The sequence below is a fragment of the Leopardus geoffroyi genome, chromosome C3 (genome assembly GCF_018350155.1).
Source record: "Leopardus geoffroyi isolate Oge1 chromosome C3, O.geoffroyi_Oge1_pat1.0, whole genome shotgun sequence".
NCBI lineage: Eukaryota > Metazoa > Chordata > Mammalia > Carnivora > Felidae > Leopardus > Leopardus geoffroyi.
In genome coordinates this window covers 124,057,783-124,075,831 of record NC_059338.1, presented here as the reverse complement: position 1 = coordinate 124,075,831, position 18,049 = coordinate 124,057,783, and the positions used below count along the sequence as shown (strand labels likewise).

The window sequence follows — 18,049 nt, the reverse complement described above, 5'->3', positions numbered from 1 at the left end:
ATTGTTGATTCACTGGCCTGAAAAGAGCAATGTCAAAGTAAGCCATTGAAAGGATGAGACATTAAGCCTGGACACTGTGCTAAAATGAACACTGAGGTCTTCCTAATGTATCTAATGCTTATCATAGTGTTTGGATGAAAGATATCAGACCTTTTGCAATACATCACTCTAGAAGGTAGCATTAATTAAACAGACAACAGGTGCCTGAAACTTCTGACCCATTTTTTTTAAGTAGGTCAAAACCTTTTATTAAAGTTCCTTATAAATCCTAACACTCTTATTTCAGAAATTCTTATGAACTATTCCTACTTTTTACTCAGTTAAGAGAAAACCTGTGAGATATGATCATTTACCTTAAATAATCCTGGGTCCAGGAACAATTCCAGAAATAAATTTGCAAAATTAAATGTCTATTACTTTAACTTGTCTTTGAAAAATTCAGTGAGACTTTGGAGATGGTGTGGAGTAGAAAAGAGAATGGCTTTCTTAATTTATTTGTAAGTAATGTACATGTATCTATAATTTTTCGTCTTGCTGATGTTAAGGAGAAACTGAACAAGCAAGTTCAACCTGTAGCCTTCAAAGAGAACCTCCCCTCTTTGCCTCATACACCTTAAATGGTTGAAGAAGAAATGGAGATGTAATCTGTCAATAATGAATGGAAGATTAAGAGAGGCTTAATCTCTATCGTATTTCCAGTACCCAAAGTTCTTTTCTCCCCCACAATTTCTTTAACCACAAAGTCCATTATCAAGCTCTTGATTTTCTTTCTTTTTTTTCTCTTTTTTATTACATGAATGGTCACTAATTTCCAAAACGGCATCAATGTTCTTCATTACCTTTTCTTTGGCCCATGGAGTCCTGTGTAGAATGGTGCTGCTATCAAGTGTCTGGTGATAGTAAAAAAAAATAAACACACCCAGTAACCTAAAAGTGAGGTATTCACGTTCAAATCTACTCATGCTGTCTTCTTGCCATTTGCTCTCCACGGCATCCATTGACTTAGTTGATTTAGATAATACATTTGGCATAGACCCTGGCGATTTTTTCAAGAAACACTAGAAATCCTTGGTAGGCAGTGAAAAAGAAGGAAAGCAAGAGTGGGTTAAGGAAGGAAAAGGAAGTATGGGCAAATGAGAGTCCCTCTTGTCCATTTTCACAGGCCTAAGTCAGTACACATGTGACCGGTAGGTTTAAAGAGGGGTCTTTTTATGCAGGCAGAAAGCAGCTTCCTCCTGTCCCTCAGACTGAAAACCCTCTGTCAGGGAAGGGTGGAGACTTCTCAGCTATCTTCCAGTCTGCCCCCCCCCCCCACCCCCGCCCCAAGCTACTCTGGCTGCTCTAGAGTTGGGGAAGAGAGGAAAAAGAAAGGGTAGAAAAAGTCTTATTTGACTGAAATGGTTTGATCTGAACCTTATATACGTAAATAATAATAAAAGTAGATATATCTGAAATTTTGCACTTAGTGAATATTTAAAACTGACTTGTGTGTGTGTGAGCTGTTATTGTGGATCTCATGTGTGAATATCACCTCCCCCACCTTCCCATCACTGAAAATTGCTCACTTGCAGTTTCCTTAACTCCGGGAACCCTTCCATCTATTTACAAAACCCCCTTCGGCAAGATCTTGCTGGGCAGAAGGGGGGCTGGGCAGGAAGAATGAAGGTTATATTATAAAATTTGTTCAGGAGTCTGAGTCTGAAAACAATCACTGGCATGAATTTTAATTTTCAACCATTATATTTCATCCTTACATTAGATAACAAATGATTAAAAGGTACAGTTGGGGTTTGTTGTTGTTTTCGACTTCAGCTCAGGTCATGATCTTACAGTCTGTGAGTTCAAGCCCCTCATCAGGCTCTGTGCTGACAGCTCAGAGCCTGGAGCTTGCTTCAGATTCTGTGTCTCCCTCTCTCTCTCTGCCCCTCCCCTGCTCATGCTCTGTCTCTCTCTGTCTCAAAAATAAATAAAAACTTTAAAAAAATATTTTAAAAAGATGTGAAATTAATAATATACATCCTTGAAACTTGATTTACTCTCTTCTCTCTTCTTTTTACAGTAAGAAAACAAAAATCCAAGTTTATACAGTTATTTTGTAGCAGATTAAATTCTAGAAAGAGGGTCTCCTACATCCTAGGCCACTGTTCTTTCAACATTGTGCCTTTAGGGTGGATACTTAAAAAAATGATTGGTTTATGAGTGATGCTAGTGTTTCTTTGCCTGGCCTATCTTAAAGTCTTTTAAATACCTTCTAAAGTACTAAGTCCCTTAGTACTGTTCTAACTCGACTCTTAAACCATCTTTTAAAAAAAAAAAAAAATGCTTATTTTATTTATTTTGAGACAGGGGAGGGGCAAAGAGAGAGAGGAAGAGAGAGAATCCCTAGTAGGCTCCATGCTCAGTGTGGAGCCTGAGTCAGGGCTCAATTCCACAAACCGTGAGATCAAGACCTGAGCCAAAATCAAGAGTTGGACGCTTAAGCGACTGACACCCAGGTGTCCCTTAGCTAATCTTTTTAAGATTGTCTTTTCCAGCTTAAGTGAAGGCAGAGGACAACTGATGCCAGAGAAATTGAGACATTTTTTAAAAGAAGTTTAACTAAGGAATCTAAAGGTCCCTTACAGTTTAAATAGTGAGCAAATAGTGTGCGTGTATTTATGACACATATTGTTATGACGATTTCTGGTTTTCCTGAGGAACAAAGGTGGAGGCCAAACAATTGCATAATTAATGATAGTGCTAAATTCTCCATGCTACTTAAAATCCGTATACTAGCATTGCTATAATCATCAATTCGTAAACCAAATATGAATTGATAGAAAAATTTAAATTCTAGGCCATTCCTCTTGCCTTATTTTTCATTTTAGTATTTCTCCCTACAAAGTATTCTTTAAAATGCTTAAATAATTACTGAATACATTTGGCATTCTTGGTAAACATAGGATTTGTGGTTATGGTATTTCTTACTCTGGAAAGACTTTATTCAGGCACCAACTGCAGTTAGATTATGCAAGTATTCTAATTGCTTTGAGCGGAAATGATTCTTTTTCAGAACGTTTTGTAGTAGTCCTGCTAAACAACTTAAAGTCATTATTTGGTCCTTCCTAGCCTCTAAGCTTATTCAAAATTGAAAACGTAGCTTTGCACAGTGGCAGTTTCGTAGCCAATGAGGTTTATCCGAGGCGCGATTATTGCTAATCGAAATTGAAAATGTAATTGGAATTATTCTTCTTTTTCAATATTATTTTTGCTGTAACTCATATCTCTCTCTTCCTCTCTCTCTCTCTCTCTCTGTCTCTACACACACACACACACACACACACACGCACGCATATACACATGGATACACATAACATATTTTATAGAGTTTTATTTATAGTTCTATCTCCCAGGTATTTTATATATAATACATTTGTGTATCTAAGCAATTTTTTTATACTGATGAAATATCATCATCCAATACTTACAGGCTTATAGAGCCACCACGGAAGAATAAGTGAGCAAGCATTTTGTTATTTTAGAGGGTCAAACTAAGACCAATATCTAGAAATTACTGGAAGCAGATCTCAGCACAACAGAGATTATGGCTTTCTCCCAATCAGAACTATTAAAACATAGAAATGGCTTCTTGGTGAGGAAGTGAGGCCTCTATTAACAGAAGGATTTAAGCAGAGCCTGATTTTATTTGTATTGAGAGAATCCTAATGGGCTTTAATTGAAGTAGAAGACATCTATAATTCCTCCCGACTCTAGGATTTTAAGATTCTTCTTTAGTTTTGAACCCAAGTCACAAATCCATATTCAGAAATGCAACTATATAACTTTAAAGGACTTGCTAATAATGTGTCTGCTCCAACAAGGGCTAATTGGGTCCAGATCAGGTCTGACCAGGAATTACTGCCAAAATGTACAATTAAAAATTATACAATTTGGGTGCGGGCACCAGAGATCAAGTGTTACTTCTGAATCTGCGCTGGTGACTTGAACTAGCTAGTTTCCCTCGGAGCACCGAAGTCTTAAGGCTTTGGGTTGAGAAAGATTGGGGTGTGAATGCGCTAGAGTCTTGCCCTATGAAATGAAGGGCTGCAGCCACTAGCTCAGTAAAGCTTAAAGCAAAAGGAAACCTGTTACATTTCTCACAAGATTTAGTGTCACTATTCATATTTATTGGAAAGTGATAAATGAAAGGTTTACTGAATTCTGAAGTGATTTTTATTTTAATCATTTATATCCTCACCTGCTTTCAAGTGACATATTAGATTATATAGATATTAGATAATATGAGATATTATGATTTTCTGTTCCATAATGAAACCAAACTTTTGTTTCTGTAAATATACATTAAGAATGGTTATGTCAGCCAAAATGCAAATATGCAATGCAATGGAGTGACAGTCAATTAAAACAACATTATTTTCCATATAGTAAATGACATAACTAACTTCCATATAGTAAGTAACATTTAAAGGGACACTAGTAAGTGACATTCTTTCCTGTTTCTAGAATCTGGTACTATTCTAGAATAGAAGAAAAGAGTTTCAGGATATAGTTCAGTGTAAGGGGTTCTTTGCAAGACTGGTTTGGGTCCGCAGCTTCTAAGAGGATTTGTTATGATGCCTCTATTAGTTGTTTGTTTGTTTTAGACTGACTAGAGTTTTTACTACTTTGTATGATGTACTGATAACATAGCTTTAGAAGTGATAATATTTTATACCATGTAACAAATACAATAGAACTTATCATAACAGAACCATACTCTTCCCCTATGAACCAAGTATAGTTTCTACTGAAAGCCAAGGGCATCAGAGCAGGTGTAGTAAAATCATTACACTTTGTTGCTGAGTCTCTTCTCACAAAAGAGGATGTCAATGACATGAGCAAGGAGACACAGCAGGTTTTTCCGGTCCTTACCCATCTGGCTGGGGTGGTGCAGAATCCCTGTTTTGACTTGTACACTGGCAGATTTTATTATGCAAGCTGTGTATCTCAGCATTCGCCACAACCTTGGGGACAGCCAAGTGTCACTTTATTCCCGAGTTCATGGTGAAGAACTCACTTTAAAACACAGGGAGAGCTGGGTAGTGACGTAGGTTGCATCATGGTCTCTAACCCAATATTTCTTAGACAAGATCTTTCTAACCAGCTGATTAGATGGTGGCTTTGTGGCGTTTGGCGCATTCATTTTCAACAGGATGTATCTGTTTAGTACACCCACCTGGTTCCTGTCAAAGAGATGACCCGTTCAGAGAAACAAACAAAAATCTAGAGTTTCCGGGATACAATTGAAAGCAGTAGGACTATGTATCCCCTCACCCCCCAAAAGATTGTGTGGTATCTTCTCAGGAAATTCACTTAATATTATAAAGATAAAATGAATTCATCTGACATTTTCAAAGACATGTCATACTTGGGAATTTTCCGAATGTTCTGAACTAAAACAGAAGCTTTTTTAATAAATGTTGGTTAAATGAAAAAAAAGGGGGGGGGGAGTTCCTTAGCTGATGTAAGTTTAGGTTAACAAACTCCTTGAAGACAAGGACTAGAATCCAGTCCACATAATTATTAGGTGGTCTAAAATTGTAGGCTGACTTGAATCAAAGGAATCTGTCTTGTGTGGAAAGCTCTGCTGGCCCTTCGTTTGTGAGCGAGCAGAGTAGTCCACACATGACATATTATTTGCACAATGTCGTGTGAGGAGGGAAAGGCTGACTATGGTCCCATAGCACTTTTTCCCATTAGATGATACTAGAGTGCCACAATAATGCTGTACTTGAAACTTAGGCTTTGGAGTTGCCCCATAGGTGAGAATTAAATCTCACAAGTCTTCCTCCAACATTATTCAATCTGAGATACTTGGAGTGAAAGAGAGCACTGTTTGTAATTACACCAGGACAACACAACATCTTGACTATACAAAAAACAGTGTGCTCAATTCTGCTAACCCACCAATGCAGAGGGGCCATTAGGAACCCCGGCTTTACCCTGAGGGATTAACTATGTCTTTTGAGGCTGCAAAATAGGTGACAAGATTTGAGATTTGTAGCACAAATATTCTTTACCCACCTCCTAAATTAGACCCAAACCAAGATTATGGTTGCCCTCCATGGTAATACCTACTCGGCCTCCCTGTTCCTGTACGAAATCACAGCTTTTAGCCAACCCAGAAAACATAATGCGGTTCACTGGAAACTCAGATCGGTTTCTTATTCTTTGTTAATGTGTGAGTCACTTAATTGAGATGCTTGTGCTGTAAAAGGAGGAATGCGGGGATACGAGAGGCAGGACAGCACAGGGAAATGTGTGAGAGTAAAACCAACCTTTCATTACACGCTGTTGAATTTATACCTTTAAGTGTGGTCAACGCAATGTGAACAAAAAGTGTCCTATGGTGTTTACAAGTGGATGAACAAGAGGTATCCATCCTGTCGCTCGACTCCTTTAAAGCAGGGCACAGAATCAGCTTGGTGCTGTTTTGCGGGCACAGTGTATGTCTCCGAGGGGTTACAGAGTAGCTCTTCCTACCACTAAGTAAAGACGACCGGAGTTAGGATTGAGAAGGTGTCTTCAGTCAGATTTAGGTAGGCTATTAAATTCTGATGATTTTTCTTAAAAGCTAATTCAGACGAAAGGAAGCTATGGGCCTGACCCATCAGGATAAATGGCCCAGAAGCAAGCAACCCTGTGGTTTTGTAGATTTGACTTTAAAAATCGAGTCTTATGGGGATATCTGGGTGGCTCAGTCTGTTAAGCGTCTGACTCTTGATTTTGACTCAGGTCGTGATCTCATGGTTTGTGACACTGAGCCCCCAGTCGGACTCTGTGCTGTCAGTGTGGACCCTGTATGGGATTTTCTCTCTCTCTCTCTTTCTGCCCCTTCCCTGTGCACTCTGTTTCTCTCAAAATAAATAAACTTAAAAAAATAAAAATCCAGACTTAAGGATAAATATTAATAAAGAAAAATGATCAAACTGTGTTAGAATCTGGGGGAAAATACTTAAAGTATACTACATGGAAAGTGAGACTGAAAAAATGGGGAAGTATAATTTGCAAGGAGAGAATTTGGCCTCTTCCCATGGAAAAATCTGATTTGGAGGTTTTTTGTTTTTGCAATTTTCAAAGGGTAAAGCTACCCTTTATGAACTTGTCTGTGTGCCTGGGGCTGGACCAGCCCCAGACTTTGTATATAATTTAGTGCATATTGGGAGTGGCAGTTTGGCTGGAGCTGGGCTTGAGGAGATTGAGGTAGCTAAGGGGTTTGTTTTGAGGCTGTGCTGCCTGGTAGGCGCAGTGATTTTACTAAGATTTTGGGCTTGTTGGGGTGAGTTTACAAGCATCTTCCTGCTCTATTTCAAGATGCCCCCTTACATGTCGTGTTTTAGATCCAGAACACTTTGAATACCACCCACATGAGGCATGAAAGGGCTACGTATTTCTGCAATCCGTTGCCATGAGCTAATGGCAAATGTCGTATCCCAAACTATATGTCTGGACAGTAGAAAGATCTATGTTGGCAAGCAAAATGGATTGATCTTACACTGAGCTGAGCCACCATATCCCCTGCCTTATTTAAAACCAACAGCAGGGGCGCCTGGGTGGCGCAGTAGGTTAAGCGTCTGACTTCAGCCAGGTCACGATCTCGTGGTTCGTGAGTTCGAGCCCCGCGTCAGGCTGATGGCTCAGAGCCTGGAGCCTGTTTCCGATTCTGTGTTTCCCCCTCTCTCTGCCCATCCCCCGTTCATGCTCTGTCTCTCTCTGTCCCAAAAAAAAAAATAAATAAATAAACGTTGAAAAAAAAATTAAAAAAAAAAAAACCAATAACATTTTATTATAACTTTAAAAAATTTTTATAACTTCTCCTGTAACTTTTGCAATGTCTCATTTTCTCTCTATTCGCACATCCAGTTAATTTAGCAAGCACATACTTCTAATTATTTAAGCAACTAGAAAGTTTTCGTGGTTACCCATTTACAGGCATGTTGGGTAGGGATCAAACTACTTTAAGTAAAAAGACAAAATTCGTAAAGTAATTCCATTTTTATAAATGCTTTCATGAGAAATAATTTCATTACCAAACATAAAAGAAAACACCTTTCCACTGATGGGATGGTGGCTTGCCGTGGCTGGATAGAAGTTAATCTTTCGGGTGTTCCTTAAGCTGCACAGCTTGCTGACCTTATTCTCATCTGGGAAGTTTTGCTGCCACAGACAACTGACATGATGCCGATCCTTGCTCTATCCACTTACTAGGATTTTCTTTTGGAACTGATTCCAAATGGGCTTTTCTTAAGGAATATCTGGTTTTCGGCTGGGTATGCAAAGCATGGAAGGGCAGGACATGGAAGAATCAGGGTCAAACAACTGGTTATAAAATTTAAGAAAGAAATTAGATTGAAATAAACATGGTATCCATCCTCCCTACCCCATTCGAAGCCTTCTTTTCCAGTGAGCAGCCAGAAAAATAGCTACCTCAGGTTAATTAGAAAAAAGTCTCAATGTTGAGTACGATGAGTTTTGGGGTGAGTTTGTCCGATTTCCTGTCTTTTCTATATATTTTTATATTTTTATGGAGATATAACCAGAAATCCTCATGTAGGGAAGTGAAAGTCACTCTGATGTATCGAAACCATATGCAAGTTCTTGCATACGTTACAGCTTTGCTATTCAAAGCATGGTCCCCAAACCAGTAACAGCTTCACCTGGGAGTTTGTGAGAAATGCACGATCTTGTGTCCTGCTGTGGAAACTACTGAATCTGCATTTTAACAAGATCCCCGGGTAATTTGTTTGCACACTAAAATTTCAGAGGTATTGCTTTATAGTGTTCTCTTTGCCCATTCCCGGCCTCCTTTTTGCTTAATCTGCCCATGTACTTAGAAAAGAGTCAGTTGTTTGAACATGGATTGCTTTGCGTATTTGCTGCAATGACTGCTTTTGATGGGGTGCTTTTCTCTACCAGGTGCAAACTTTTAGGCCACCAGTGCTTGGGGTCCTTAGGAAATGATTATGTGCTATAATCAGCTTTGTGGGAGGCACATTTATCTACTCAAACTGTAATTAGGAAGTTGTGTTTAAAGAAAATTACACAATACACACCAAACTTTTGTGAGATTGTGGAATGTGAAGCTGACCAACTACTAACATTCATCAGAGAAAACCAAAGAGAAATATTCTGTTTCACCACTAGGTGGAAATAGAGTAATTGTGAGCATATTTTTCAGGGCCATGAACGACTACAGGAGGTAAGCTGAAAGGAACCTAAGAAATCATTTGGTGTAATTCTTACCTCCTTAATTTCAGAGCTGAGAAAACTGAGTTTTGAGAGATATTAAGTGAAACTGCATCTGTCTTAAAAATGGTAGGCCTCTACAGCTACAGATGGAAGAGTTGCTGGTAATTCTTGATCCTTCAACCATTTTCATCTACATGAATAATGTGTTATTAGTCCTTCAGCATGACCAGCACAGTCACTTACATTTGTCAGGATAGGTTTAAGATAAAACTATTTTTCTTTGTCCCTAGATTATATATTTAGTAATATTTATATATTTAGTAATATAATCGATCTCAAGCGGCAATGCTCCCTTTTTGCAATAAAGAGATATACTCAACTATCCCATAGAGTCATGCAAGATTTTAATCAGATTTGTTTTTACAACATTTTTGGTTTTTACATTGCATATTGGGTTCAAGTTAAGTAGCCTAGAACAGAACTTCAGTTAGCAGGTTAAGGAAGTAGTTAATGTTTTTCAGAACTTGAAATCCATTACCATTATTATTATTTTTTTTTTTTTATTAAATTTTTTTTTCAACGTTTATTTATTTTTGGGACAGAGAGAGACAGAGCATGAACGGGGGAGGGGCAGAGAGAGAGGGAGACACAGAATCAGAAACAGGCTCCAGGCTCTGAGCCATCAGCCCAGAGCCTGACGCGGGGCTCGAACTCACGGACCGCGAGATCGTGACCTGGCTGAAGTCGGACGCTTAACCGACTGCGCCACCCAGGCGCCCCCATTACCATTATTTTTAAGAAAGGAAGGGAATCTGAATTTAGGGCTTGAGGGACATTAGAAACAATCTACTCCAATCTCTTTCTGTATATACATTACAGGTGAGAAACATCAGAGAACAAGGGATTAACTGCGTCGCCCAGAGCCACAAAACAATGACCACGCCCTTCTTTGTTTCATGAGAGACTCGAGCAGGTATTTTGGCCTATATCTTTCTGTTGTTTGTTGGTGTGTGTTAACCACAAGAGGATTATTTCCACTCATTACCTCAAAGAGTGTGTTTAAAAGTTAAGTTTTATTTTATTTTTTTAATTTTTTTTTCAACGTTTATTTTTTTTGGGGACAGAGAGAGAGCATGAACGGGGGAGGGGCAGAGAGAGAGGGAGACAGAATCGGAAACAGGCTCCAGGCTCTGAGCCATCAGCCCAGAGCCCGACGCGGGGCTCGAACTCACGGACCGCGAGATCGTGACCTGAGCTGAAGTCGGACGTTTAACCGACTGAGCCACCCAGGCGCCCCAAAAGTTAAGTTTTAGGTAACACTTCTGTGTTCAAAAACTATTTCTTTTTTTTTTTTTTTTAATGTTTATTTCTTTTCTGAGAGAGACAGAGCATGAGCAGGGGAGGGGCAGAGAGAGAGGGAGACACAGCATCCGAAGCAGGCTCCAGGCTCTGAACTGTCAGTGCAGAGCCCAACTGGGGCTCAAACTCACAAACTATGAGATCATGACCTGAGCCAAAGTCTGAGGCTTAACCAACTGAGCCACCCAGGCACCCCTAAAAATGATTTCTTAAGTAGTTATGTATTAAATACCATTTTCCTTTTGATATTTCTGTAACATGGTTGATTATGACAATCTAAATATTAGTATTCCAGGACAGAGTCCTGGTCATTATCACCATGTTCTATACAAAAATGGATAAAACATGTTGAATCAGCACATCAAGCATGCAAGTCCAAACACACAGGAGCCGCCTCCCCAGGAGGCAGGGGCAGCAGGTTGTCCTGAATGTTTGGAAGCTGATTTGGATCGCTGACTGAGCAAATGGCCTGTTCAGCTGCCCTCAGAACTTGAACATCTTCCAGCAGTATAGCCTCAGGTGTGGGACATGTGGGCTCTTAATGGCACAACGATGTGGCCTGAGTCAGTCAGTAGTAACATGGTACCACAAGAAAAACTGGGGTGACCCTACAATGAGGGCAGGGACTTGAAATAAAAGGGATACAGTGCAGGGGAGTAAATATTGTGAGGCATGTTGAGAAATGACCAATCTCAGATTTCAGTTTGTTGAGGACGTACATGAACCAGTATCTTGGTGTGGTTCTCCGTGAACTCTTAGCTCCATGAGCAGTCAGCTACAGGCAGCCAGGCACCATCCTGTTCCACAAGGTCTGCAGTGAGGACTGGACAGGGATCTGTCCACTCTGCAAACATTCCCTGCCTTATGTCCTCTTTCAAACAATTGAAATAACACTTGCAAAAATTTAGTGGAGCTCAGAGTTAATGGATGTAAAGTAGCCAGGAAGCAGGGTGCCTGGGTGGCTCACCCGGTTAAGCATCAGGTCATGATCTCCAGGTCTGTGTGAGTTCGAGCCCCACATTGGGCTCTGTTGTGCTGACAGCTCAGCGCCTAGAGCCTGCTTCATGTTCTATGTCTCCCTGTCTCTGCGCCTCTCCCCCCACTCCCTGTTCACTCTCTCTCTTAAAAATAAACCTTAAAAATTTTTTAAGTAAAAAAAAAAAGTATGGGGAAGCATAGCATCTAGCACAAGCAGACACGCAGTAAATGGACCTTATCTCCATCACGGCAGCTGGCCTCTCTGTGTGGCAACTTTCTTACCTCATCCTAACTCACTCCCACAGGACCTGGGATCACAAAGTCAAATACTGCGACAGGTAGACTTTGAAAAGTAGAACATTCTACACAACACATACAGGGTGTTACTATAATTAAAGGCAACGAGGAAACGCGCTGGAGTCTCAATTCTTGGGAGTCTGAGGACAGACTATGCAGGGCTCACTCAGCTAGGAATAGAAACCAGTGACATTCTTGAATGGTTACCTTTAATAGCAATGACAGTCACTTCAACTGAAACTTCTTAAGGAGTTGTAGTTTGTAAACTGAACCTCCTAGGACATCTTCCCCTGCCCTGTACCTTCTGATAAAATCGTCTAACTCAAATCTAACTCACCGGCCCTGAGGCCCAAACTGGGCATGGGTGGAGGAGACTGGGCGGGGGGGGGGGGGGGGGGGGGGGGGGCAGTGGCCCGAAGAGGGGGAGAACAGATTCTCTCAGGAAGGTATGGGATGTGGGTTAGTCCGCCAAGAGCCGAGACGAGGTGGGTAAAGAACTCTATCGCTCAGCCAAACCACCACCTATCAACCAATTTCTGCCGCCCAAGCCCTGCTCGGGCTAGTGGATTCTTTAGGGTATTTCGAAGGAAAAAGAGTGGCGGCCTGCAGGGAAAACGGTGCGGCCCAACAGAGGTGGGACCGGGCACCCCGGTGGCCCCTCTGGCTTCCCAGCCATGCGGAGGCGCTGGAACGTGCAGGCGCCGGCGTCCGGGGCGGCCTGGGGCGCGCCGAGCGAGTTCCCGCTTGCAGGAAGCGCCGTGGGGGGGGGGGGGTGGGGAGCCCCCCATCCTACCTCCGTCCCCGGGCAGGTGGAACTGGTTCCCATTTGGCGACCCGGGGAGAGAGGCCCGGGGGGCGTGGGGGGGGGCGGGGAGGGAGCGGGCGAGGCGCGTCTCTCATTGGCCTCTCGGTGCCGCCCGGCACGCGCCGCTTTTATAAAGCAGCCACGGTTGCCGGCAGGTCGCAAGCCACGCTCCTGACGCCCCGCTCGGCTCCGCTCGCTCTGCACGCCCGCCCGCCAGCGCCCACCATGGCTACCCTTCAGCAGTTGGTAGGAAGATGGCGCTTAGTGGAGAGCAAAGGCTTTGACGAATACATGAAGGAAGTAGGTGAGGCTCCCGGCCGTGCGGCGCCTGTAACGTGGCGAGCGTGTGTCTGTTCCTAGGTCCCCTTCAGCGTGCTGAGCCCAGCGGCGGGGCGTGTTCGGCTATACCCCCTGTACACCCATGCATCTCCCATCACCACCCCCCCACCACCACCACCACCACCACGTGGGCAAGCAGCCCGGAGAGCAGCGCGCGCCTGCCGCCCGCCTGAGGATTCTCGACACGTTCTGTCTCCTGGGCCTCCCGGCTCTGCTTTCCCCTAGCCCACGCGGCGGCAGCCACCCGCACTGCTTCTTGCCCTTGAGCGCGCTCCTCTTCCTCCCACCCCAGGCTTCACTTCTTTCGACCTCCTTCGGGCTGCCCCCGTACCTTTTCCCTATTTTTCTCTTCCCGCTACTCCTCCTCCGTCCCCCCGCCACCATCCTGCCTCTCCCAGTCGCCCCGTCGTGGCGGCACCCACTCCTTTCCCACCTTGCGCCGGCACTGCCTCATCTTTTGTGGCTAGATGGAGCACGGGTTCCCCCACCCCTGCTCTCCTCCACGGGGGCGCGGAGCCGGGGCGCGGTTCCCCGCAGAAGCCCTTTGGAAGATCCGATTGGGGCTGCCGCTTCGGCTTTCGTTCCGCCCTCGGCTGCCTCTCCCTAAACCTGCCCGGCGCTTGGGTTTGGCACGGGCATCCTCGTCCCCCGCCCTCTTCCTCCCCTACCGCGCGGCGCTGAGAGGCGTGGCGCTGGCGACACCGACCTCGTGCTGGCGGTGCTGGCGCTGGTCGCCCTGAGCGCCCCGGTGGGCGGGTGGCCTGTGCCAGGGAAACGGCGAGGCCTGCTGAGCCCGGGGGCGGGGGGGTACCCTCCGCTGCCCTGCCCTCTGCGTGTTGAGGGTGAGGGGGTTTTACTGGAAAACCGCAGTCAAGCTGCAGAGCCCTCCTGCGGCTGCTTGCCAGCTGCTTGCCAGATGGGTGTGGCCCTGCAGAAGCCCTGGACTGCTTACAGCCTTCCAGGAGTATGAGCCTCCGGAGGAAGATTCCAATTTTTCCTCTCACTCTGAACTGTACTTGATTCTCTATTATTGTCCTTTTCTAGGCCAGTGGCAACGAGTATGCTCCCTGACACAATGGGTGGATTAGCAAACAAAAATGGACCTTTGTCGCAGGCCACTAGGGAGCTACTATGGAGTGGGATCGAATCCTATAGCGTGGATCTTATCTGGAAAGGGGCTTCCTTTCTGATGTAAAAATTACTACAAAGACCCTCTATTGAGACCTAGTCCCCCTGGCACTTCAGAAACACTCCTTCTTAGCCTTTATCCCAGACGATGACAGCTTAAGCTGGTTCTGTGGTGAATCTTGAGTGTATTTATGATACTGTGAGTAAAACTGGAATGCACTATTTTGGTGTGTGTGCTGTAAGTCTATCTAGATCAAGAGAACTCTGGAGAAAGCCATTTACTTCATTCATATCCAGGAAATGTGTGTGTGTGTTCACTTGTGTGAGGACCACCTAATGCCATTTCTCTGCCCATTGAAAGTGAATGTGTTTACCAGATGGTTTATTTCCAGGGTTCTAGAGTCATGAAGGTTGTCAAGGCTCAGTTCCTTAGGGGGCAGTCAAGGTGTGGGAAGAGCAGAGCCCTTTGTCCAAAGTGAGAATAAATAATCACTCACTAACAACACAAGGCACCAGCCCCTAAAATGGCAAAAGAGAACGCACCAAGAAGACATTGCAAGCCTAGTTGAATTTTTAATCCTTAAGCCAGTGATTTTTGCTTAGGTTGTGGTCTCGTCTGTGAAACCAGGGTTTGGCCTAGATCTAAGTTTCCTTGTAAATGTTAACATTAAGGAGAAATACATAGATTATAAATTCAATATGATATCAATATAGTAATTGAGTTACACGGCTCTGAAATGTTTACTGTTTTTGAGGGTAAATTTTTCCCAGTTTATTAGCATCATGGTTGTGGAGTTAACTCTTAAAAAACCCTTGTGATATTTGAATAGAGTTGATTTGGATTTTGTGTAGTTATTAGTCAAAGATTTATCCAGGGCCTTGGATGTGTCAGACTGTGTGCTAGAGTCCCATAATACAACATTTGGCAGAACTGAGTAGATAGTTTTAGCAATCCAGATTTCTTCCCTGACTTTCTGAAGGCCAGCATAGCATGGTGGCCAAGAGCTGAGATTTAGAGCCAAACTGTCTGTTCTTTTGGTTCCCAGCTCCATCACTTCCTAGCTGAATGAGCTTCGGTAAGTAACTTCAGTGCCTCACTCTTTCCTCTTGTAAAATGGAGACAGTGCTACCTCTCACACAGTTGTTGCAAGGCTTCCTATTAATCAATACATGTTAAGTGCTGGCACATGGTAAGCACTGGATTTGTGTTTACACTTGTTATTGAGAAGTGAATAAGTGAAAATATGTAGAACATAGCAACTGCAGTTGAATTACTCTATTTGTTATGTAAACCATAGCCTTGGTCTTCCTGTTATTTAACATGGGGTAACATTCTACAGGAGTGGGCATGGCTCTGCGAAAAGTGGGTGCAATGGCCAAACCAGATTGTATCATCTCTTCTGATGGCAAAAACCTCACCATAAAAACTGAGAGCACTCTGAAAACAACACAGTTCTCATGTAACCTGGGAGAGAAGTTTGAAGAAACTACAGCTGATGGCAGAAAAACTCAGGTCAGTCATAACTTAACAAAATCCACTCTAGACTTAACAAAGTCCATTCTAGACTTCTAGAATGATAGATTGTATTAATAATAGTCTTACTGTTTATGAACAAAACTTAACGAAAAAGCCAAACTAGTTTATGAACTGAGTTTGACAAATTAGTGAAAGTACCAGCTTCATAACTTAGTGTATTTTGGAGAAATAGTTTAAGAAACATGAGAGAATGAGTGTCTCTTATAGGGGTCTAGATTGAAAAGCATAAACTATATTATGAATAGAGTCGGTATGGGTTAATGAAGTGGACCCAGAAAGGAAAAGATGAGAAAATGTTGATTAAGGAAGTTACGAGTCATGGAAACTCTTCTTGTAACATACTTTGGAAGATTAAAAAGTGTTATTTTTGCAGACTGTCTGCACCTTTACAAATGGCGCGTTGGTTCAACATCAGGAATGGGATGGGAAGGAAAGCACAATAACAAGAAAATTGGAAGATGGGAAATTAGTAGTGGTAAGTGCCGATCTCCTTATTAGCACTCATAGTTCACTTAGTTGTTCAATATCACTGATCATGAACATGAGAACTTTAGATTTTGCAAATTAGGGCTTTAGTTTGCCATACACACATCATAAGCAAAATAATGGGTTCTAGCTTTTCAAACCCAGGAATTTTAGGATGTATTTTCTGGGGTGCCTGGATGGCTCAGTCAGTCAGATTTCTAACTCTTGATTTTGGCTCAGGTCATGATCTGATGGTTTGTGAGATGGAGCCCCACTTGGGGCTCTGTACTGGGCATGGAGCCTGCTTAAGATTCCTCTTCACTTTCCCCTCCCCCACGTGCATGCGCACATTTTCTCTCTCTCTCTCTCAACAAAAAACCATTTTCTCCATCTATGAAGTAGATTACAAAGTTTCATAAGATGCTGACCCTAGTATTGAACTACTACCATTGTTCTGGGATGCATGACTAACCTAATTCTTTAATATCGTTCTTCTAGGAGTGCGTCATGAACAATGTCACCTGTACTCGGGTCTATGAAAAAGTAGAGTAAAAATTCCATCATCATTTGGACAGGAATTAGCTGTGAGGATGAACAAGCTCAGTTCAATGAGCAAATCTCCATATGCTTTTTTTTTTTTTCATCACTGTGTTCAATTATCTTTATCACAAACATTTTACATGCAGCTATTTCAAAGTGTTGATTTAATTAGGATCATCCCTTTGGTTAGTAAATAAATGTGTTTGTGCTATGCCAGTGTTGTATGCTTTTTTAAATTTCATAGGAAATTAGTGGTGAATTTTAATAAGTATGAATTGAATAAATTCTGGAGTAGTCTTAAGGGTCCTAAATTGAGATAAATTTTAGTAATTTATATAGAGAACTACTTCTGTGGCAGATACACTACCAATCATTTAAGCTTGCCCTACACCATTAGGACTTTGTATCAACTCAAAGATCTTAAATTTCTGGCAAAGACTATTCTCATTAAAAATTGTTACATAATCTTTATAATTTAAATATTAGAATAAAAGTTAAATTACCATCATTGACCAATGATTATACTTTTAACGGTGCACTTACAGCTATTATTCAGGAATTCTGCAACCCCAAATTCTCTTAACTAATTTTCTGAGGACGTGCCATGTGCCAGGCAGTGATCTAGCTGTTGAGGCATATCTGGGTACAAGGTCCAATCATTGCCCCTCACTGTGAGGAGAAACACCAACTTTGGAAGAACACAATCTGCTCATTAACAAAAGCCATAGAAGTAACAGAGTTCTAAAATGCTGCCTGTGTATCTATATAAAGAATAACCAGAATTCTGATGAACCCCTGTTCTAGTTCTCAAACCCAAATACAAACATCTGCAGTTCACATTTGGAGAAGTAGCTTGTAGACACTGGGCTAAAGCTTTGTATGCGTGATAGCTGAGGTAACACTTCAAGGAAGTAGTACCATTATCTCAATTCTGTAAATAAGAAAACAGGTTTCGACTAGCGAATCTGTTAAAGGATATAGGAAGTAGTAGTGCTGGATTGGGAACCTACATCTTATAGAGTATACTCCATGTTCAGTCATTCTGCAACACTGCCTCTTAGCAGCTTGTATTAAGATCCCGAGTCTATAAAGTCCCTCAAATGTAATAATTGAGACCTGCGAAACCACCCTCCATGCGTTGAAATGTTAGCTGGTAAGAATCTTCAGAATTGCTGAAAGCTTGCAGTCAGGGAAAGAGCTCAGCTCACTGACACTCTAGCCCTGTGCTGTCCAATATGGAGCCCTAAGGGGCGCGGGGTGGCTCAGTTGGTTAAGTGACTCACTCTTGATCTCAGCTCAGGTCATGATCTCATGGTTAAAGAGAAAGAGCCCTGAGTTGGGCTCTGTGCTGATGCCTGCTTGGGATTCTCTCT

General features: G+C 42.5%; 1 protein-coding gene, 1 long non-coding RNA gene and 1 pseudogene across 4 annotated transcripts in view; all 3 read left to right on the top strand.

Moving 5' to 3' along the window:
* The window catches only part of LOC123585984, a 78,174-nt gene extending 67,880 nt beyond the window's left edge, over positions 1 to 10,294 (top strand). For all 3 annotated transcript variants that reach the window (XR_006706519.1, XR_006706517.1, XR_006706518.1), the window contains one exon: positions 10,108 to 10,294. This is a non-coding gene — a long non-coding RNA (uncharacterized LOC123585984). The remainder of the gene's footprint in view (positions 1 to 10,107) is intronic.
* LOC123587143 lies at positions 3,138 to 3,266 on the top strand (annotated as a pseudogene).
* Positions 10,295 to 12,811: 2,517 nt separating the features above from the next.
* On the top strand, positions 12,812 to 16,892 carry FABP5 (fatty acid binding protein 5). Its single transcript, XM_045454766.1, has 4 exons — positions 12,812 to 12,971; positions 15,475 to 15,647; positions 16,045 to 16,146; positions 16,635 to 16,892. Exons 1-4 carry the CDS (start codon positions 12,893 to 12,895, stop codon positions 16,686 to 16,688), a joined length of 408 nt encoding a protein of 135 aa, XP_045310722.1. The 5' UTR covers positions 12,812 to 12,892; the 3' UTR covers positions 16,689 to 16,892.
* Positions 16,893 to 18,049: the final 1,157 nt, after the last annotated feature.